At 43.5% G+C, this 23,551-nt stretch overlaps 1 protein-coding gene across 3 annotated transcripts in view; it reads right to left on the bottom strand.

The window, feature by feature from the left end:
- The window catches only part of D2HGDH (D-2-hydroxyglutarate dehydrogenase), a 33,019-nt gene extending 22,316 nt beyond the window's left edge, over positions 1 to 10,703 (bottom strand). Inside the window, exons 1-2 of one of the 3 annotated variants that reach the window (XM_040348892.1) lie at positions 10,604 to 10,703; positions 1,262 to 1,551 (exon numbers count right to left, since the gene is read on the bottom strand). In XM_040348892.1, the coding sequence (XP_040204826.1) occupies positions 1,262 to 1,544 (283 nt within the window). In that variant the 5' untranslated portion in view covers positions 1,545 to 1,551; positions 10,604 to 10,703. Of the gene's footprint in view, positions 1 to 1,261; positions 1,552 to 10,582 lie in introns of all 3 variants that reach the window. The other 2 variants (XM_040348894.1, XM_040348893.1) reach the window with 2 other exon arrangements.
- Positions 10,704 to 23,551: the final 12,848 nt, after the last annotated feature.

Below are 23,551 nucleotides of genomic sequence, written 5' to 3'. Positions count from 1 at the left end.
GCGCAGAAGCATACGCGAGTAGCGCCCGTATATGTAAACGGTGTTCAAACCACACATGTGAAGTATCGCCGCGATTGGTAGAGCGAGATCAAGAATTCTAGCCCTAGACCTCCTCTAACTCAAAACATGCAACCTGTAGAATTTTTTAAACATCGCCTATAGAGATTTTAAAGGGTAAAAGTTTGTCGCCATTCCATGAGCGGACACAATTTTGAAGCGTGACATGTTGGGTATCAATTTACTCGGCGTAACATTATCTTTCACAATATAAAAAAAAATTGGGCTAACTTTACCGTTTTATTTTTTTCCCCAAAAAAGTGTGCTTGCAAGACCGCTGCACAAATACAGTGTGACAGAAGGTATTGCAACGATCGCCATTTTATTCTCTAGGGTGTTAGAATAAAAAATATATATAATGTTTGGGGGTTCTAATTAGAGGGAAGGAGATAGCAGTGAAAACACTGGGGAACACCAGTAGCATTGCTGGTTTACTTGTCAACGGCCACCACAAGATGGTGCCAGGTCACAGAAGGAAGCATAGGCCTGCAAAAGGCCGCAAAGCCGCGGCCTCAATTATGGGCCCAACGCGATCGCGCGGCAGAGGAGGTGGGGGACGCACAGAGACACAGGATTGGGTATCCTGTGTCTCCGTGCGCCCCCACCTCCCCTACAGCTTTGCGGCTTTCTGCAGGCCTATGTTTCCTTCCCCCGGGCGCCAGGTCACGAATTCTAGTCACAATTGTGTCCTGCTGCCCGGATTTTGTCGAGCACCTGCTCTAATCACAGCACCCTGAATATCGCTTTGAGCAATGGTCCAAATCTACAGCATACTACCTGGATAAGTCAACTTAACCCTAGCTGCAACACTTTAGTACATAAAAAAAAAAAAAAGATGCCCACGTCTATTATTGCATTTGCAATCTAAATACAATGCACTGGGGCCGATTCAAAATTGGAGTAAGGGCAAAAAATATTTTATAAATTTTCCCATTGCAAGTTACAGGTTACTAAGGCCAATGAACAGTATTCCAGTGTTCATAAGTCAGCCCCAATACTGTATTAATACTACCATGCTGGGCTGTCTGAAAGTCCAATTTGAAAGGCACACTATCAGATACTTAAAAAAAAAATCTGCACTAGCTAAAATTGTGAACAGCGAGGCCGCTCGGGATTTGTGGGATTTGATTCACACTTTAAAATTAATTTGCAAGTATTTTTATTACACACAAATACAGTTTTATCCAGGAAGATGAAATATTACCTCTCACTGTTTTCAGCCAGTCAATGTTATGTGATCTCAGGTCACCTTCATCCGTAATAACCCGACCAGGAATTAATTTCTGGAAGTGACTGAGATCCTCAGCTGTGACTTCTGAAAATGGAAGGCGGGACACGCTGTACCTCTCAGTGGTGAGAGGAGGGTCTGCAGGGGAGCTCATAGATCTACAACACGTTCTACTTCTCCATCTATGATTTGTCAGGCAGAGAACTCTGCCCGCTGCCTGTGATGTCCTCATATACAACCGGAATCCTGATAGACTCATGTCCAGCCTAATGGGACACATAAAGAAACAGATGATGCTTTGAGTTTCACTTTGTAATGACCAATGCAACTAGATCTAGGATGTTACTAAAAATCCATTATTACCTTTATACAGTTAGCTCGTGTATGAAAATATTTCACTTAAAGTGAACTTCATCCTAAATTAAAGTGGTTGTAAACCCATTTTAGTAAAAATTACACAATCCCCCTGTCTTTCATAATACTAAATGTCCTGTATATGTGCCTTATTTAAAAAAAAACTGTTTTACAGCTAATTTAATACCGTTGCACGACGCTCACGTGACCGGCCATCTCTCCTCTCTCCCGATCGGACAGCTAGAGCAGGAGGGGCAGAGATTCCCCTTTAACATTAATTTTCCCCCTCTTTTCTTTTTTTGATTTTTATTATTATACACTTAATGTGGTTGTAAACCCTTACAATCCACTTTTTACTACAGGTAAGCCTATAATAGGGCTTACCTGTAGCTACCCCGGTTATCTCTAAACCTGCACAGTTTAGGAGATATCACGTTTGTGCCTTTGCTTCAGCTAGTGTGTGGTTACCGGCAGCTCCCACGCACCTGTGCGGGGAGTGACGCCATTGCAGCTCCGGACAATCAGAGCGCCGGAAGTAACTCTGGGAGGGATGTTGCCGGCTGGAGCATTGTGCAGGGACCACAGCAGGGGCTTCGATCTAACGTGAGTATATCATAGTATGCTGTGCATACTAGCTCATTATGCCTTTGTCTTGCAGGTTTTTTTTTTTTTTGTGGGTTTACAACCCACTTTAAGACAGTTTTGTGCTTCTTTGTTTTTTTTTTGTTTTTTTCCTTAGGTGGATGTAAATCATCCACAAAGGGAAATATATAAAGAACACTTCAAACACTAGAGACACAGGTTAATATACACATAATAAACACAGATATATAGATAGCACAAATAAAATAAACCCGTATGGGTCTTTAAATTAATATATATGTAGGGAGGTACGTAGACATGTATGGGGGTGCGTGTATATACATACCAGTACACAAACCCCCCCCTTCTTTTTTTGCTTTTTTTTTTTTTTTCACTAGGAAATAGGAAACACTATCATGATAAAACACGATATAAACACGAAAAACACGATAGGGACACAGGAAGAGAAGAAAGGAGGGAACACCCAAATAGGGAACAGTTTCTATGGAGGAAGGTATATTAATTGATTTACTCCATTTCCCCCCCCCCCCTTTTTTTTTTCCTTCCCTTTTTTGTTTTTGTCGTGGTCTTTTTTTTTTTTATGTATCTGTCGTGTTTGTATTTATAAATGTAATGTTTATTGTCTTTGATGGAAGTTGGTTTTATATGTAAGTGATGTTAAGCAATATACAGAAAATGAAAAAAAAAAAATAATTATAAAAAAAAAAAAGACAGTTTTGTGCTACAACATAGCACTTCCACATTTTCCTAGGTGAAAATTATGTTTGAACTCAGATACCTGTATGCTGCAGGACTTCAGGTCCCTGCAGAGCACTACGAGACATCTGCGCATGAGCAAGGTTCCTGTACATGTGTGAAGAAGGGGCTTGTATGCAAGTCCCCCACATGTATGCAGGTGTGCTGCAGGGTTCTGTCCACATCCAAAGGCTGGACAGAGCCCTCTGGCATATCTGCACATGCACCAGAATGTGCATGTCCAGCAGCGATCACTGTACATGATCGCTGGCTGTACAGAGAGCCGTGAACAGCTGTTGCCGCAGGCGACCTGTCATTATATTGAACAGAGCCAGCAGCTGCACCTACCCGCTGACGCTGAGAGCCGCAGCAGGAACTGCCGCTACAATTTGCAGCAGCAATAATCGCCGGTGCGAATGTAGCCTAAAGCTGAACCCCAGGTATGATCTGTATTGCATACTTGCATTGCTCCAGCGCCCAGCGTTCTGTACAAAAAGACGAATGGGTCTCCTCAGCAGGAATACCAACTTTGCAGAGGGTCTAACCCTTCACTATACAAAAATGTTTTGCCTTTACATTCTCTAAGGATCACCATACAAGTTGTAATCTGGCCATACAATCAACTTTATATAATTTCCAAATCTACAGTATGTAATAGAAAAATCAAATCGTTGTTGGTAGATCTAAAGTACAGTACATTGTACGGTCAGATTGTAACGTGTGGTGAGCAAACGGGCTCATTTAAACACAGTCCCCTAATTTTTGTGGTTCCGCAAGTACAAAAAAAAAATCTATATTTAGTATGCAAACTTTTTTTCCCTAACCTTTGTGTACAATCTGTTGCATTTATGGGCACTTTTTTTAAAGAACTGGAACTGAACGCAACGGTGTGAAATAGGGTTATCTCGTGGCCCCGGTTGTTTTTGCTGTATGCTAGCCGGCAAGGAATTTTACACGCTAAACGTTTTATCTACGTAAGTGCAACCCTTTAATATTTAATAAAGTCTACTAAAGGGTTTTTAACCACTTGTCCACCGGGCCTATTTTGGCACTTCTCTCCTTCATGTAAAAAATCACAATTTTTTTGCTAGAAAATTATTCAGAACCCCCAAACATGATATTTTTTTTTAGCAGACACCCTAGGGAATAAAATGGCGGTCTTAAAGGGGTTGTAAAGGTACATTTTTTATTTTTTTTACTAAATAGCTTCCTTTACCTTAGTGCAGTCCTCCTTCACTTACCTCATTCTTCCATTTTGCTTTTAAATGTCCTTATTTCTTCTGAGAAATCCTCACTTCCTGTTTTTCTGTCTGTAACTCCACACAGTAATGCAAGGCTTTCTCCCTGGTGTGGAGTGTCGTGCTCGCCCCCTCCCTTGGACTACAGGAGATTCAGGACGCCCACTAACACACAGCTCGTTTCTCTTTCTGCAACAAAGAAAGCGTCCTGACTCTCCTGTAGTCCAAAGGAGGGGGCAAGCACGACACTCCACACCAGGGAGAAAGCCTTGCATTACTGTATGGAGTTACAGACAGAAGAACAGGAAGTGAGGATTTCTCAGAAGAAATAAGGACATTTAAAAGCAAATGGAAGGATGAGGTAAGTGAAGGAGGACTGCACTAAGGTAAAGGAAGTTATTTAGGGGGAAAACATGGTACCTTTACAACCTGTCCTTGAACAAACATCTTTGAGGAATACCCTGGCTGGGTTATTTGGCCAAATTGGAGGGTCCTAGAAAGTCGTAAGCGTGTTACTTGTTACTAAAGTGGTGGTTGTGCGGCTTGGAAGGTGCAATGGTGGTGATGGAGCTTCACTGCTTTTGAATTATTTATGAAGAGAATACAACTTTGAACCCTTACTTTGCACAATTTTTATTTTCTGCATTTGGACTTTTTATAAAGTATCCCTAAATAGGGAAATTTTGTATGGATACTTGGATCACCAAAACATATTTTAATATCACGGTTTTGCAGTGTGGCTCTTTTTGATATCTTAATGCAGTTTAACATGTTAAAAAAACGGAAATAAATGCCTCTGGTAGGGAAGTCGTTAAAATGATTATAAACGATCACCTTGTACAATTCAGGTTAAAATTGAAATGAAAAGCAAAACATTTGTGTATAGATAGAAAAAAAAAAGGTATATATAAATGATCTCATTCCCTCTTTTCTCAGCTGCATAAGAACTGGGGAGAGAGAGGCAACAGCACACTGAGCTTCCCAGTGAAAGGCTGTGCAGCAGGGGGTGTGTCAGGACAAGCCTGATCATTGGAGGAGAGAGCAGGCTGAGTTTCCAGCATAGCTAGAGAACTGACCAGCTGTGTTCTTCTGGCTAGTGCGGTCAGTTTTTAATAGGAAATCAGAGGAACTGACAGGAACACCAGTGATTTCACATGAAGGAAGCAATACAAAAAGAAAAGGGGACTTGTTCATACAAGTACATGGTACAGCAGGGCACATATCAGGACTATGAAATACTGGAGTAACACACACTTTAAAGTAGAACTACACTGCATTTGAGCACCACTTGTTTTTAGTTAATTAAAACGGTTTCAGGAGTTTAAATGGAGTTGTAGAAAACTGTACTTTATCAGAAGAGTCCCAGACATGCAGATCTTTCAGGCAGCCCCCAGCTCTTCTCTTAAAGGGCCCCTGTTATACTTACCTGATCCCTCGAATGTCCCGCACTCGGCCCCGACATCCTCTTCGCCGCTCAGCCTGGCCGCTGATTGGCTAGAGCGGATGGATTGAAAGCAGCGCAGCCATTGGCTGGCGCTGCCGTCAATCACATCCAGTGACGCGGCGCGCCGAGGGGTGGGGTCTAGTGATACAGTGAGTGGCCATGGATTATCCGACGGATGATCATACGTCTTTTTCCTGCATACTAGTCTCATATCGAAAATAAAGAGTTTACTAAAGTGATATCAATTCTTGTACGACAGAATAAAAAAAAATCGGAAGTGATGTAATGTGTTGTAGTGTATTTGTACTGTATTTTCAAACAATTGTACTAGTTAAACAAAAATCGGACGATCGGGTATCGTACAAGAATACATTTTGTACTTGTCCCATTTGGATAATATCGGATCAACTGTTGTGATCAGATCTCGAAAGCTGTGTAGAAACGATCAAATTATGGAATGAAAGCAGTATTTTTTTTCTCCGATTGTGTGTACGGGCCATAAGGGATGACTGTTTAACCACTTAAGACCCGGACCAAAAAGCAGGTAAAAGACCAGGCCCCTTTTTGCGATTCGGCACTGCGTCGCTTTAACTGACAATTGCGCGGTCGTGCGACGTGGCTCCCAAACAAAATTGGCGTCCTTTTTTTCCCACAAATAGAGATTTCTTTTGGGGGTATTTGATCACCTCTGCGTTTTTTATTTTTTGCGCTATAAACAAAAATAGAGCGACAATTTTTAAAAAAAATAATATTTTTTACTTTTTGCTATAATAAATATCCCCCAAAAACATATAAAACATTTTTTTTCCTCAGTTTAGGCCGATACGTATTCTTCTACCTATTTTTGGTAAAAAAAAAAAATCGCAATAAGCGTTTATCGATTGGTTTGCGCAAAATTTATAGCGTTTTTCAAAATAGGGGATAATTTTATTGCATTTTTATTAATTTTTTTTTTTTTTACTACTAATGGCGGCGATCAGCGATTTTTTTCGTGACTGCGACATTATGGCGGACACTTCGGACAATTTTGACACATTTTTGGGACCATTGTCATTTTGACAGCAAAGAATGCATTGTTTCCTATGAAAATCACATTTGCAGTTTGGGAGTTAACCACAAGGGGGCGCTGAATGGGTTAAGTGTGACCTCATGTGTGTTAACACACAATCGATGACAGCGCCACAGTGAAGAACGAGGAAGCCATGTTTACACGTGGCTCTCCCTGTTCTTCAGCTCTGGGGACCGATCGCGGGACTCTAGCGGCGAACGGGTCCGCGACCCACCGCTGGGCTTTATACAATCACGTACAGGTACGTGATTGTGCCCAGCGGTGCCATTCTGCCGACGTATATCGGCGTTAGGCGGTCCTTAAAGCGGGAGTTCACCCATTTATTAATTGTTTAATCTTCTCCCCTTAGATTCCTGCTTGTTTTGTCTAGGGGAATCGGCTAATTGTTTTAAAATATGATCCGTACTTACCCGTTTTCGAGATGCATCTTCTCCGTCGGCTTCCGGGTATGGGTCTTCGGGAGCGGGCGTTCCTTCTTGATTGACAGTCTTCCGAGAGGCTTCCGACGGTCGCATCCATCGCGTCACTCGTAGCCGAAAGAAGCCGAATGTCGGTGCGGCTCTATACTGCGCACCGACGTTCGGCTTCTTTCGGAAAATCGTGACGCGATGGATGCGACTGTCGGAAGCCTCTCGGAAGACTGTCAATCAAGAAGGAACGCCCAGTCCCGCAGCCCATACCCGGAAGCGGCGGAGAAGATGCATCTCGTAAACGGTAAGTACGGCTCATATTTTAAAACATCTAGCCGATTCCCCTAGACAAAACGAGCAGGAATCTAAGGGAAAAAAGTAATATAAACGGGTGAACCTCCGCTTTAAGTGGTTAAGAAGGATCGCTCCAGGCACTGACCAAGTGTATTCCCCATCTGGGCTGAGCTTACAAAACATGTGTTTGCCTATTCTGGAAAAAGATGGAAAAAAACATCCAGCGAGTGCAATTCTTGGAGTGTGGTGAAGGGACACCAGTGGCATAGTTTACACTGGGTAGACGTTGGAAGCTTTAAACAGTATATTGTCCCACATAACTTCTGGCTTGGACACTGATTTGTAATTTGTGTGCTTTTATGGACATAAAATCTCAATATATATTTTTGGATTTTGTTTTCATCCGATCCGCCAGACTGATGGAAAAGGTACATTAAAGCGGTGTTCCGCCCCAAAAAAAATATTTAAAAATAAATGGACACTTACCTGTCCTGGAGTCTAATGATGTCGGCACCCACAGCTCTTGCGGGTAAGGGAACCGGCAGTGTAGAGTTTCGGCTTCACGCCGGGAACCCTACTGCACATGTGCAAGGCCTGCTCCTCTCTCCTACTGGCCCGGCGGCCGGAGGAGGGAGCCCCGCGCTGATGTCACGGGCCGCGGCCCGAACTCCCGGAAGTGTCAAAGTCAGGTATCCTGTCCCTCCTCCCCCCGAAAGGTGGCAATTGTGGCACCGGAAAGGGGGGGTGGGTCCGATGAGCGAAATTTCCAATTTTGGGTGGAACTCCGTTTTAAATTAGCCTCATAACCTGTGTAATTCACATTCCTTCTCCACTCTATCCAAAATTAAAGAAAAGAGTGTTGAGACAAACCATTTGCCACTTACATTACAATGACCAGTTTTTATTTACCGTATTTTATCGGGGTATTGCGCGCTCCGGCGTATAGAGCGCACCCCTAATGTGGACCCGCAATTCCTGTTAAAAAAACATTTTAGTACTTACAGTTTTGGTGTCTTCGTGCGGCGTCCATCGGCGGCCTCGTCGGGTCTGGCGTCCGTCTGCGGCTTCGGTGGTGTCCTCCCGGCTTCTCCCCTGCTGTCTCCCCGTCTAATCGCCGCTTCCCGCACTCAGTTTGAATGCCTGCGCCGACATACACCGAGTGCAGTACACTCGGCCAGGCTCGGCTTCGCTCGCGCTCTGTGACGTTTATGCGTGAGCACGAGCGAAGACGAGCCTGGCCGAATGTAGCCGAGTGTACTGCACTCGATATATGTCGGCGCAGGCATTCAAACTGAGCGCGGGAAGCGGGTATCGGCATATATATTTTAAGGGGAAAAAAGTGCGCGGTATACGCCGATAAATACGGTATTTATTTATTTTTTTTCATTTTGGAGAGAGCAAGGGAGGGTTATAATTCCTGTCAGATTTTGTTTCCGCCATCTGTTTCCCAATGCAGAGATTTACCTTCACTTCCTGTCCCATAGACAAACAGGAAATGAGAAGAAATTCCTGCAAATGAAGGGAATTCCTTGGAGAACCCTGGGTCTTCAGAACTAGTGTGCCCATTGGAAGATTTCCCCTCTATTACTTTTCTGGGGACAACCCAAATTTGGATTTTCTTTTACTTTCAATGATAATGGTAAACGGGACAAATTGAGAGAGTGAATCTCATTAATGAGGGCACAGATAAGGGTTGCCACCTCATCCCTGTAAAACTGAACACATATTCATTATACAGGCTCTGCGGCTGTTTAAGGTGGTATCTAGTATCTTATCTACCGTATTGATCGGCGTATACCGCGCACTTTTTTGGCCTGAAATTCAGGGCAAAATCGTGGGTGCGCGATATACGCCGATACCCGCGCCGAGTTTGAACTATTGCGCCGGCATATACCGAGCGCAGTACACTCGTGTATAGTCGGGCAGGCTCGGCTCCTCTCGCAGTCACGTCCTGGACGTACAGGACACACAGGACGTGACTGCGAGAGGAGCCGAGCCTGCCTGACTATACACGAGTGTACTGCGCTCGGTATATGCCGGCGCAGTAGTTCAAACTCGGGAAGCGGTGATCGAGCGGGGAGGACACCACCGAAGCCGCAGACGGACGCCGGACCCGACGATGGACGCCGCGCAAGACACCAAAACTGTAAGTACTAAAATGTTTTTTTTACAGGAATGCGGGTCCACTTTAGGGGTGCGCGCTATACGTCGGAGCGCGCAATACCCCGATAAATACGGTATGTACAAAAACTGTTGTAACTGCTTATGCCCCATACACACGATCCGAATATTGTACGACAGATCTTACGACTTTTTTCGCTTAATAGTCGCAAGTAGAAATTAAATATGTTGTTAAAGTCACGAAAATTCTCGTACGATAAAAATCGGAAGTGATGTCATGTGTTGTAATGTATTTTAGGATGACAACTGTACTGACTAAACGAAAATCGTACAATCTGGTATCGTATGAAAAAAAAATTGTGCATGTCCGATAAAATAATATCGGATGAACTGTCATGATCGGCTCTCGAAAGCTCTGTACCAACGATTTGATTATCATACGATTGTTCCTCGGACGACATTTTTCGTACGATATTCGGATCGTGTGTACTTTCTGGCCAATGCCAACACGCCAAAGCTCATCGAACAAATGCAGCCACCACATCTAATGATTAGTAAGCTGCAATATATTACATTTTTGGTTTTAATAGCACTTTTGTAAAGCTAAGCTATTTATTTTTTTGAATGGACACAGCACAGTCGTCCCCCATCCCCCCAACAAACTACTGCAAGAAATCTGCCCTGGTCTCCGGCAATTGGTTTTATATATGATCTGGCTGCTATAGGATGCCAATGCTGTCATTATAACCAAAGCACATTCACTGGCCTGCACATATACATGCCAGTCATAGCAGTGTGGGCTCTGAGCAAGCTAGGAGTAGATGAGAAGTTATGAGGAATGCATCACACAGGACAGCTATCAAAGTCATATAACTTTGTGCTGTGTACAGACTGCAGTGCCAGCAAACACTCTCCCCCTATATTATATCATCATCTATATTTTCTGTAACATATTTATTATAGACTGCAGTCTATAGAGACTCCAATATAATAGTATAAGATCCGCACACATACACAATACAAACACACCTATAACCTGGCTGAGCTTACTGTCTCCGCAGCTACTTCCGGGGGGTGGGGAGGGGGCGGAGACAGAGAGCTATGACATAAGGCATCCCTGATATCCCTTCAGCTGTGCAGGCTCCTTCCTTGGCTGGGTGCTGGAAGGAAGAGAAAGCAGGACCAGAACATTACAAGTCCTCCCACAAAACATTTCCCAATGGTGAACACTATCTTTAACCCTGCATTGTGCGAACACCTAGAAAACAAATGTAGTTACTAGAACAAAAATGTGCAAACATAGGGAGGAATTAATAAAGTTTGGCACACCAATAAGAAAATGTTTTGAAACAAATATATCTTTATTTTTCAAAACAAATGAACAACAATAGAGGGAAACCCTCCCATCAATTGCCAGAGGAAATTATTAAATGCATACTTGTTGCACGACAACCCATTATGTTGCATAAAAGCGGTGCACTGTTCGTGCATACACATCCACCTCCTCTCCCTCCTGCAGTGCAATCCTTGCTGCCCATCCATACACATCCACCTCTCCTCCCCCTCCTGCACCCTGTACATTACACACTCCTGAACCCTGCATCTTGTACATTACACACTCCTGAACCCTGCATCTTGTACATTACACACGCCTGAACTCTGCATTCTACATTAAACACTCCTAAACCCTGCATCCTGTACATTACACACTCCTGAACCCTGCACCCTGTACATTATATACTCCTGAACCCTGCATCCTGTACATTACACACTCCTGAACCCTGCATCCTGCACATTACACACTCCTAAACCCTGCCCCCTGTACATTATATACTCCTGAACCCTGCATCCTGTACATTACACACTCCTGAACCCTGCATCCTGTACATTACACACGCCTGAACTCTGCATTCTGCATTAAACACTCCTAAACCCTGCATCATGTACATTACACACTCCTGAACCCTGCATCCTGTACATTACACACTCCTGAACTCTGCATTTTACATTACACACTCCTAAACCCTGCATCCTCTACATTACACACTCCTGAACACTGCACCCTGTACATTATATACTCCTGAACCCTGCATCCTGTACATTAAATGACTCCTGAACCCTGCACCCTGTACATTATATACTCCTGAACCCTGCATCCTGTACATTATATACTCCTGAACCCTGCATCCTGTACATTACACACTCCTGAACCCTGCATCCTGTACATTATATACTCCTGAACCCTGCATTCTGTACATTACACACTCCTGAACCCTGCATCCTGTACATAACACACTCCTGACCCTGCACATTATATACTCCTGAACCCTGCATCCTGTACATTACACACTCCTGAACCCTGCACATTATATACTCCTGAACCCTGCATCCTGTACATTACACACTCCTGAACCCTGCACCCTGTACATTATATACTCTTGAACCCTGGATCCTGTACATTACGCACTCCTGAACCCTGCATCCTGTACATTACATACTTCTGAACCCTGCATCCTGTACATTACACACTCCTGAACCCTGCATTCTGTACATTACACACTCCTGAACCCTGCAAATTACATACTCCTGAACCCTGAACATTACATACTCCTGAACCCTGCATCCTGTACATTACACACTCCTGAACCCTGCATCATGCAAAGCAGCCCCAGACCATCACACTACAACCACCATGTTTGACTCTTAATATGATGTTCTTTTTGGCAAATGTGAGATGAGCCTTTATGTTCTTTTTGGTCAGCAGTGGCTTTCGCCTTGGAACTCTCCCCTGGATGCCATCATTGTCCGGTTTCTTTCTTGTTGTTAAATAATGAACTTTGACCCTAACTGAGACAAGTGAAGCCTGCAGTTCTTTAGATGTTGCTCTATGTTCTTTCATGATCTCCTGGATGCGTTGTCATTGTGCCCTAGGAGTAATTATGGTAGGCCAGCCACTCCTGGGAAGGTTCACCACTATTCCAAGTTTTCTCTATTTGTAGATAATGGCTCTCACCGTGCTTCGATGGAGTCCCAAAGCCTAAGAGCCCTTTCACCTTACTAGCGCAGCTGCTAGTTTTAGTGGCGCTTTTAACTCCTGCTTAGCGGCCGAAGAAAGGTTTAAAAGCATCCGTGTAGTGCCGCTGCTGAAGTGCTTTGCAGGCGCTTCGGCAGTGGTGCCTATATATTTCAATGGGCAGGGGTGGTGGAGGAGCGGTGTATTCACCACTCCTCCACCTTCCCAAAGATGCTGCTTGCAGGACTTTTTTTTAACGTCCTGCCAGCGCAGTGCCCCAGTGTGAAAGCACTTGGGTTTTCACATTGGGGTGGCAGGGGAGGCGTTTTTCAGGCGCTTTACATGTGCCATTTCTAGCGCTAAAACGCCTGAAAAACACCTCCAGTGTGAAAGGGGTCTTAGAAATGGCTCTGTAACCCTTTCCAGACCAATAAATGTTAATTACTTTGTTTCTTATCTGTTCTTGAATTCCTTTAGATTGTGTCTGAGATCCTTTAGCGTGCTTCACTTTGTCAGACAGCTTCTATTTAAAGGAGTTGTAAACGAAAACGTTTTTTCATATAAATGCATTCTATGCATTTAGGTGAAAAAACGTCAGAGTATACCGGTCCCCCCCCCCATTATACTTACCTCTTCGCCGCTCAGCCTGGCCACTGATTGGCTAGAGCGGATGGATTGAAAGCAGTGCAGCCATTGGCTGGCGCTGCTGTCAATCATATCCAGTGACGCGGCGCACCGAGGGGCGGGATCGAGTGATACAGTGAGCGGCTATGGCCGCTCGCTGTATCACGGGAGCGCGCCCACAAGGACTACACACAATAAGAGCTCTCTCGCATTAACGTGTGTAGTTTGTGCGGGAAGCACCAGAGACAGCCGCCGAGGGATCCCAGAAGACATGGACAGTGAATGAATGAATGAATGAATGAAAAACGTATAAAGCGCGGCGCATGCGAACTGAATCGCTTCTGGGCGCTAGTTGTTCGTGTCTCATGACATCAAAAGAGCAGAGTTTTGATCTGTCTTCTGAAAGTCAGGTGGTTTTCCTCCAACCGAATGCTGGTTGGTAAAGCGTTCCATAGTCTAGGACCCTGAAAAGCAAACCTTCTTTCTCCTTTGGACTTGTATTTGGTTTTTGGTACCCTGACCAGATTTTGGTCGGTGGATCGCAGAACGCGATTCGAATTGTGAGGTTCTATCTTGTCGCAAAGATATTGCGGAGCCTTCCCATGGATGCACTTATGTGTCAGGCAGAGTGCTTTAAATGCAATTCTGTCTTTTACTGGCAGCCAGTGAAGGGTTCTCAACGAAGGTGAGATTGATTCCCATGTTTTTTTCCCAGTCACCAGTCTGGCGGCCGTATTCTGAACGACTTGCAGACGGGAGATTTGGTACTTTGGGAGTCCGAGGTACAGGGCATTTGCATAGTCCAGTCTGGAGTTCACGATTGTTCCCACCACGACTGCTACGTCTTCTTTGGGGATAAATGGAATAAGTCTGCGTAGTAGGCGCAACAGATGGTGCGCTCCGCTGACTACTGACCCTATTTGTGCGTCCATTGTCATGAAGGTGTCGAAGATGACCCCGAGACTTTTGACTTTGGAGCTAGGGGTGATGATTTGGCCCAGAATGGGCGGGGGTGTCCAGGTTGTTGCCAGTTGACTCTTTCGGCTGGCGTGAAACATAAGGAGTTCTGTTTTTGAACTGATGAGTTTAAGATAACTCTTTGTCATCCAGTTTTCTATCAAAGAGAGACATTTCTCTAAACTGGGATGATGATCCTTTTTGTTGCAGATGCGAAAATACAGTTGCGTATCGTCTGCATAAGAGTGATAGAGTAGTTCTTGGCTACTGATAATATCAAAGAGAGGGCGAAGATAGATGTTGAAAAGCACCGGTGACAGGGGGGATCCTTGGGGGACTCCACATGACACCGTGCGCTTTTCCGACGTGAAAGAACCCAATTTAACTGTTTGTGATCGGTTTTCAAGAAAGGAAGAAAACCATGGTAAATCACCTTCTGCGACTTCTGCTACCTTGGCTAGTCGCATCAGTAACAGTTTGTGGTCTACCGTGTCAAAGGCTGCGCTTAGGTCCAGCAGAACCAGGAGACAAGATTCTCCTTCGTCTGCGGCCTCGAGGGCATCGTCCCATATTTTGAGTAAGGCCGTTTCTGTCCCGTGTCCGGGACGGAAACCTGATTGTAATGGATCCAGTAGATTGTGGGTATCTAGATGCTGTTGCAGCTGTTGTACCACTACTTTCTCCATTATCTTGGAGAGAACATTTAGGCCTGTTATGGGACGGCGGTGAGTTGGGTCCTTGGGATCCAGGTTAGGTTTTTTCAAGATGGGCTGGATTGTGCCCTCTTTCAACAGGGATGGCACTGTGCCTTCCTTAAATGACTGGTTTATAAGCTGTGTGATGGGTGGTGCCAGGATGTCGGCACATTCCTTCAGCAGTTTGGTGGGGATGATATCATTGGGCGATGTGCTGTTCCGCAAAGCACCAATGATATTTTTTGTGGTATCGATGGAGATCGGTTCCAGAGTGAACTTTGTTGATTGTAGAGCGTTTCTGTGGGTGTTTTGTGGTTGATTGACGGTGGGGTTGAGGGGGGTATTGTTTTGCAAGATGATTTCCCGGATTCTTTCAATTTTGTTGATGAAGAAATCCGATAGTTCATTACAGAACTCTTGGGTGTCTGAGTTGGGGACTTCAAGACATCCTGGATTCATGGTCTGGGTGACCATCTTGAAGAGTTCGCGGGGGCGGTTTAGGGCGCTGTTAATCGCCATAGAAAAATGATGTTTCCTGGCTTTAAAGATTTCTTTATGATATCGTGTTGTTATTGCCTTGTAGATGATGAGGTTATCCTCTGCAGGGCTTCTTTTCCAGGCGGCTTCCGCCCTTCTGCGCTCTTGCTTCAGAAGCGACAGCTGGTTGTTAAACCAGCCAGACTTTCTTTTTCGGATGCAGGCTTTGCGTTTCGGTGCTACTAAATCGGCTGACTGTAGCAGGGCTGCGTTTATGGCATCCAGTGTATCTGCGGCTGTTTGATGTGGATGGATTGTTTTGATTCTGTTTCCCAAGGTAGATTTGAAGAGTTCCGAATGGAGCTTCTTCTGAGATCTAGCCCAGTGTATTGTCACCGGCTTGGGTGCTTTTATCACTGGGGGAATTTTGGAGATTATGAAATTAATTGCATGGTGGTCTGTCCATGGCAATGGTTCATTTTCTAAAATGCTTATTTTCAGATTTTGTCTGAAAATTAGGTCGAGTGTGTGACCTGAAGCATGTGTTGGCCCGCATATAAGTTGCTGTAGCCCTAATCCCTCCAGGTGATCGATGCAGGCGTCCGCAATGGGATCCTGTGCGGAGTTGGCCCACAGAATAAAGTCCCCGAGCAGCAAAAGATGTTTGCTGTTAAGGGTATAAGTGGATATGAACTCCGTTAAAGATGGCAAAAACTGCGATTTTGGCCCAGGTGGCCTATAGCAGAGGAGAATGTGAACAGTCTCCTGGGGGGAAGTTTGAAGTTGAAGAGTAAGGGTTTCCATGAATGGAAGAGGATTTTGAAGGGCTGGCTTAGTGATTGTAATGTGATTCTTGTGGATCACCGCCAGGCCTCCTCCTCTTTGCCCTATTCTGTTTTCCGTTATAATGCGATAGTTTTCTGGCACCAATTCTCCGAGAATGGTGTTGCAGTAGTCTGAGAGCCAGCTTTCTGTAATAAAGAGGCAGTCTAGATCATTTTTTAGTAAGAAATCGTGGATTTCTAATAGGTGTTTTACTGCCGATCTTGTGTTGATCAAAGCACATGATATGTGCTTGAGCTGGGTTAAATAGTTTACATTTTTGATGGTCGATCGTCGATCGAATCTCAAAAGTTGCTCTATTTTTAAGGCCTTTTTGGTGACGGCTGGTAATGCTGTTGCGAATTGTCTCAGACCCCGAATAGAGTCAGCAGAGTATCGCAGATTAGCCATTGTCGTCAGTCTTTCCTAATTGCGGCGGCCGCGAATGAGGCCTGGTCTGGCGCGGATGCGGGAAGAGCCGCGAGACGCCGGACGTGATGGGTGGAAGACTGTCCAAGTGAGCCGTCACTCGTTGAGTCTTCTCTCCCCAATTGGTCCAGAGGAAGGCGAAAAACCCCAGGCGTGCTGTGCCAATCTGCAGCGATCGGGGAAAAAATTCCTTCCTGACCCCTTAACGGCGATCGGTGCAACCCTGGATCAATTGGCTAGGGGGGTGTGGGGGTCTTAGTCCTGTTTTTTTGTGCTGTGTCTGCAGCAGCCGAGAGCTGGGAGGACCCTGCCTGGCTGCACTATCCCTGGGGAGAGCCGACTCGTTTGAGAGCGTCCTGCTCTCACTATCCCTGGGGTGAGCAGACTAAGGTGAGAGCGTCTGCTGCACCGCTGAATCTATATAGCAAGAGTTCCAACTTTATTAGCTGCAAGCTTGTTCTGGATCAGTGATTGAAAAAAAAATAATGAAGACTCCTGTCTTACCTCCTGTTTCAAACTCCTGGTTTTTAACTCCGGCACTCCGACAGTGGAGGTAAGTATAACATGTTTGTTATTTTAAACAACATTTTTTTTTTCCTTTAGTGACTCTAAGTGATTTCTTGATGCAACATGTCTGGCAGTAATCAGGCCTAGGTGTGGCAAGTAAAATTTAACTCCTCTTTCCAAAAAATGTTGTTAAGCACAGTTCATTCATGATTTAGCAAATTAAATCATCATTTAAAAACTGCATTTTGTATTTACTTGGGTTATCTTTGTGTAGTATTAAAATTTGTTTAATGACCTGAATTATTTAATTTAGAATTACCTTATTTTACTTTTTGGATTTTGGGGGGACCCCCACACCATTTTTTCAGCGTAGGGGGTTCCCCTTAAAATCCATACCAGAACGAAGGGCCTGGTATGCTCTTGGAGGGGGAACCCATGCCAGTTTTTTATTTAAAATTTGGCGTGGAGTTCCCCTTCAAGATCATCAGAGCACAAGTCACATGCCAAAGTCGGATCATGCAAGACGGCAATCCGACTTCAGTGATATTCAATAGGCTGAAGTAGGAACAAAGCCGGACCAAAAGTAGTGCAGGGAGCATTTTCAAAGTCGGACCAGTTAAGACGGCTCCCATAGGGAAATATTGATTTTCACACATCATGCGACATGAGCTCCCAATGTCAGAGGGTTTGTCGTACCAGTGTGAACCCGGCCAAAAGGCTTTTATCCTGTATGCACAGATCCTCCCCCTCCTGCATTGTCTATCTGGTGAAGGCCAGCTAACACAGGCAGAGTAGCCCATCTGCACATGCTCAGTTTTGTCTTTGATGCTGGAAAGAACATTTACTTGTTCTCAGAGTTAGCCAGGTCACATATCGGCATCACACATGTGGGTGTGTATACAGACTGGAGTAGAAATCCCCTCCTACCTGAACTCCCAGCACTGAAGAAACTGTGCAGTTTATCATGTAACCGTGGCATACAGATCATCCAAAAAGGTATATAGTGGCAGTATTTTAATGTAAAAACAAGATTTATAAGCTATTGGCACTATAGGGGGGGGAGGGTGGATGAACTATTTTCATATTACTGGGTTTAGCAACACTTTAACTCACCTTTGTTGTGACCTTGAGGCCGGGAAGTCTGTCCTGGATTAAATTACATTGTCCAGGTGGCTAGTTGTTTAATCAACTTAATAAGATTTGATCAACTCTTGGAGGATCCTCTGTGATAGGATTAGCCATGAATCAGCTCTACCTCGTTACATAAACCATTGTGTGATGTTTTGGGTAAACATTTGGTTTTATTGTTCATATGGTGACTGCCATACTTTAAGTGTAGAAAAAGCTTGTATTTCTGTTCATTAACCCCTTAGTGCCGACCGTAAGCACATATCGGCTTTAAGGGGTTATACCAGGATGATGCCTGCAGCTGCAAGCACTGGTCGGTCAGCTCTTCAGGGATAACTGATGTGGCTAAAAGCAGCTCAGCTGTTATCCCTAGAGGAGATGCCCGCCGCTGTTCCCATGCTTACTGTCTTACCAGGAGACCCGATGCGCGATCCGCCGGCTAGAATGAGACTGCAAGGAAGCTGTAAAATGACTTTCTTCTAGTCTCCTTCGTGTAAACGACATCACAACGTCACTTCTGGTTTACTCGGCTGCCAATGGCGCAGTAAAAAACAAAACAAAAAAAAAAAAACAGACAGTTTTGAGAATCGCAGTTTTTTTCCGATCTGAATATTTTGAAGTGCAAAAGAGGAATTTGGGGTCTTTTAGACCCCTGATCCCTCCATAAATAGTACCTGTAACCACCTTCCTTGTCTTTGTGACAGCAATAAAAGTGATCACATTTTTTTTTTTTTTCAAAAGTGACAAAAAAAAAAAAAGGAAAATACATTCGTAACTCTAACCTGTTAACCGTTTTTTTTTTTTTTTAAGTGCCGCCTGTATAGATTTTAAGGTACCGAAGTTTGTCGCCATTTTTTAATTCATGAAAGTGTTTTTTTTTTCCTAAAAAATTGTGTTTGAAAGCCTGCGACATAAAATATTGAAACGATCGCCATTTTATTCTCTAGATGATTCTCTGCTAATATAAATAAATATATATATATATATATATATATATTATATATATATATATTATATATACACAGTACAATGTTTGGGGGTTCCAAGTAATATTCTAGCAAAAAATATGAATTTTAACTTGTAAGCAACAAATGTGAGAAATAGGCCTAGGAATGAAAGCAATTCCTTTGCTTTTTACATCACATCTAGTCTGTGTACGATGTTTGGGGTGAAAAGGACTGGCATTAGCTCTCGATTTGCTAGGAACGGTTTGGAGGGTAGGAGGCGCTGGTTGGCAGACGAAAGCACCCAAGCAGGGGTGCCCTAGCCCAAGTAAATGAGAACATGGGCGGGGATAACACAATGCTGATACAGTCCTGATACTACATATCCCATGATCCTTTGAGCCTCTGTAGTTTCAAGGCAGGTGTTCCGTCAGATATGACGACCCATCAGAATTGGTAACGGAAGTGACGTTCCGTCGCTGCCATCTTGCTACACCCCGCACTCCACAGTAACGATACACCGAGAAGGGGGCAAGTGGACATCTTGTTACAGCCACCAGAGTTTTGCATTTCACAGTTATTTTTAACAGTAAAACTGAGTTTATAAGGTTAAATACAGTATTTAGAAATCCGGACGGATGGTTTACATGTTTAATTTTAAAAGCAGGGGCAAACTTGCTGATCTCACAGGTTTTCCAACGTGACAGAACAGCACTGCTTTTATAATTCAACATGTAAACAGTTCGATGGATTTCCAAATCCTGTCTTTCACCATATATGCTGTTTCCTGTTAAAATTAACTGTAAAATACAAAACTCCAGTGGGTGCAACAATATGTCCGCTTGCTCCCTTCTCGGTGTATCGTTACTGTGGAGGACTGCGGGGTGTAGCAAGATGGTGGTGACAGAACATCACTTGCATTACTAATTCTGACGGGTCGCCTAATCTGACAGAACACCTGCCCTGAAACTAGAGAGTCTCAAAGGATCATGGGATACGTAGAATCAGGACTGGCAGAGAGAAGGGTTCTGATAGAGAAAACTAATGCAGGTGTGCCACATCCCAATGGATATAGAATAAAGAAATGGGGGAACCCCAGGGGGCGGGACTTTAAAGGCACTACCATATGGTAGTGCCTTTAAAGTCTCGCCCCCCAGGGGTTCCCCCATTTCTTTATTCAGGACTGGCATAGCAAGGGAATAGGAAGTCAGATTTTAGAAATTCAGCCAGGAGTGACATCACAGACGCAGAAACCTGCTGTAGACAGCTTAATGAGGTAAGATACAAAGAAACTGATAATGGGGGTTGCGATTCATTTACATGCATATTGTATTGTAACTGTACTGTCTGCCCTCATGTTGTAAACTGCTGTGCAAACTGTCAGCGCTATATAAATTCTGTATAATAATAATTTGGTTTGGGGAGGAAAAGCTGGAGTTCTGTTTAAACCTGCCATAAATGGCCCGAACTAGTTGTAAAATGGTTGGCTAAACAGTGACTGCAGCCCATCAGATGCAGTCTTTGTTGAGTATTCAGACAGCTGTGGGTACAGTAGGGGAGATCCCTCCATGCACACCATTTAGTGTGGATAAAAATATCTAAAATCTGTATGTATGGCTAGCATAAGGAGCTTTTATATACACACACACACACACACACACTCTTGACAAATTGCTCCTTAAGATGATGTGGATAAAGTAACTTAATAAATGTTTATTATAAAAATGAACAAAAATCAGTAAAAGAAGAAACATCAATAAGGTATGCGAGTTTATGTAATTCATATTAACATTTATTAACTCCAAAGTTTGCATTAACGTTCCAGGTAAAATATGAAGTGAAGTGTTCTTAGAACTGCAACATGCAGCACTATTTAAATAGAACATTTACATGGTTTACGAAGTCATAAATTAAATAACTCCATTATACAGATCATTATCAGTTTCATACATCAACAGTTTGTAACCATCTATAAAACCTGGAGAAAATAGAATACCAAAATACACATATAATACATTCTGTTATCTGAGCTACTAGAAATGGACAAACCATCACACCAGTACTTTGGTCACAGTTAAATCGGGCTTATATTGATAACTTTAAATATATATTCATATTCACAATCATGGCTACATTCAATAAAAACAGTTCATAGAAGAAAAAAAAAAGTGGATTCCCATAAATTAGATTTGACTAACCACTTCATGTCCAGCTCAAGGGTACTTTCAGGTAAACAATGGCCAGCTGCTCCTTGCACTCCCTACCTTTTACCTTACACAGCCTTTTAGACCCCTTTCACACTGAAGCGTTTTTCAGGCGCTAAAGGGCTAAAAATAGTGCCTGAAAAATGCCTCCCCTGCAGCCCCAGTGCTTTTACACTGGAGCGGTGCGCTTGCAGGAGTTTAGAAAAGGTTCTGCAAGCAGCATCTTTTGGGTAGTCGGGGAGCGGTGTAAACACTTGCTCGTCCACCACCCCTGCCATTGAAATCAATGGGCACTGCTGCCGAAGTGCCTGCAAAGAGCTCCTGCAGCGGCGCTTTTAATCCTTTATTTGGCCACAGCAAACACCCCAGTGTGAAAAGGGTCTAACTGCTCTTGCAGCGAGTTAACTAGCTGTAAAGTACTGTGCATAAGTTGGCTTCCTAGAATAAAACTAAGCAGCCACCCATTCGTTTGGCCCAAGCTCTGACCAGAGCAGGTTTCAAATTCTGAAGAATGGGCAGTTTGAGAAGTGCAATTTTGTTACCTACCTAAACAAGGTTAGTCGATTTTTTTCTTGGGGAGGTAGGCAAATGGGGCTTTTACGATTTTTTTTTTTAAAAAAAAGGGGGGGGGGGGAGAAGGACAAAAGAGCGAGGGAGATTTACCAAAACTGGAGCGTGCAAAATCTGGTGCAGTCCTGCATAAAAACGAATCAGCTTCCAGATTTTGTCAAAGCTCAATTGAACAAGCTGAAATTAAAAGCCAATTGGCTGCCATGCACAGCTGAACCATATTCTGAGTGCACCAGTTTAAGTAAATCTCCCACTATAGGTCTGACATTTCAAAAGGACATGTAATGTAGCTTACAACAATTTGTGTAAGCATACCACGAATGGACATAAAAGTGGTTAACAAGTTTGTAGTTAAAAAATAAAAATATTAGGACTTTTCCAGCCCTTATAGGAACAATCTATTGTCTTGTGCGTACATACTACAGCTTTCACAACCTGCAGCATCCTTCTGTACATTTTAATTGAAAACATCCATATTCAGGTTTGTCTGGGATACAACAGCTCTGATTCACTGTCTGCATAGTTCTCTAGAATCCAGAAATCATCTTTGTGCTCAAGACGCATAAATATAAAACAGGAGGAGGCAGATAAAAAAAAAGAAAGGGGGGGGGGTGCAACCCCATAAATCTTGTGAGCTTGTGGTTCAAATGATAAAACATTAGAAGCTGCAAAAGCATAAGAGATTGCACTAAGGTCTTTATTTGAAAAGGTCAGAGCATGGTGCAATGTGTAGAACCTATTACCACCCTTTTGGTAACCCTACTGGTCCAATTAACTGCTGGAAGTCTATTTTGGGTTGCCAAACTGAGTGTCTTTATGGTAAATATTGGGAAGCAGTCAGCCTTCCTTGCGGAAAACAAAAAAATGATTTAATTTGATATTCCTTTGGAGGGAGAACACTTGCACTCCTTGAAGTGTATGTAAACTAGAACAATATATTTCACTAATTTTCTCCTTCTTGCTCTGTTAAAAATAGCATTTTAAATATATTTGTTCAACAAGTGCAAAAATATATAATAAAAAACCACCTCCCCTCTTTATGGAGAAGAGGAGGACGTGTTACATAGTCCTAACACACTCCCTGTGATAGAATGACAATGCTGCTCAGTATGCTTACCACCCTAGGATAAAATGCAAGTTATTGCCAGAATTATCAAGTTAAAATAAAGGCTTAAAAAAAAAAAAAAAAAAAATGCAGCCACCACATCCCAAGGACAATACAATATATATATATTTTTTATTGTAGTTTAGATACACTTTAATAGTATAGGCTACCCAAATAGGAGTATATGCACTAAAAACGCCTGTTTTGATCAAAACCCGGCTTAATTGTTTTCTCTTTGGCCCCGTACACACGACCGAACAGGTCTGCTGAAACTGGTCCGCGGACCAGTTTCAGCAGACATGTTCTGTCGTGTGTACGGACGAACGGACAGGTTTCCAGCGGACATTTGTCCAGCCAACTGTTTTCCAGCGGACAAATGTTTCTTAGCATGCTAAGAAACATGTCCGCTGGAAGCCTGTCCGGTCGTCTGTACAGACTCACCGTACATGTCCGATCGGCCGCCATCCCTCGCATACGTCTAAGTGATTCGACGCATGCGTGGAAGCTTTGAACTTCCAGGGCC

This window comes from Rana temporaria, chromosome 4 (genome assembly GCF_905171775.1).
Source record: "Rana temporaria chromosome 4, aRanTem1.1, whole genome shotgun sequence".
NCBI classification, from domain to species: domain Eukaryota; kingdom Metazoa; phylum Chordata; class Amphibia; order Anura; family Ranidae; genus Rana; species Rana temporaria.
The sequence above is the reverse complement of the archived record's forward strand: the minus strand, read 5'-3'. Positions and strand labels throughout refer to the sequence as shown.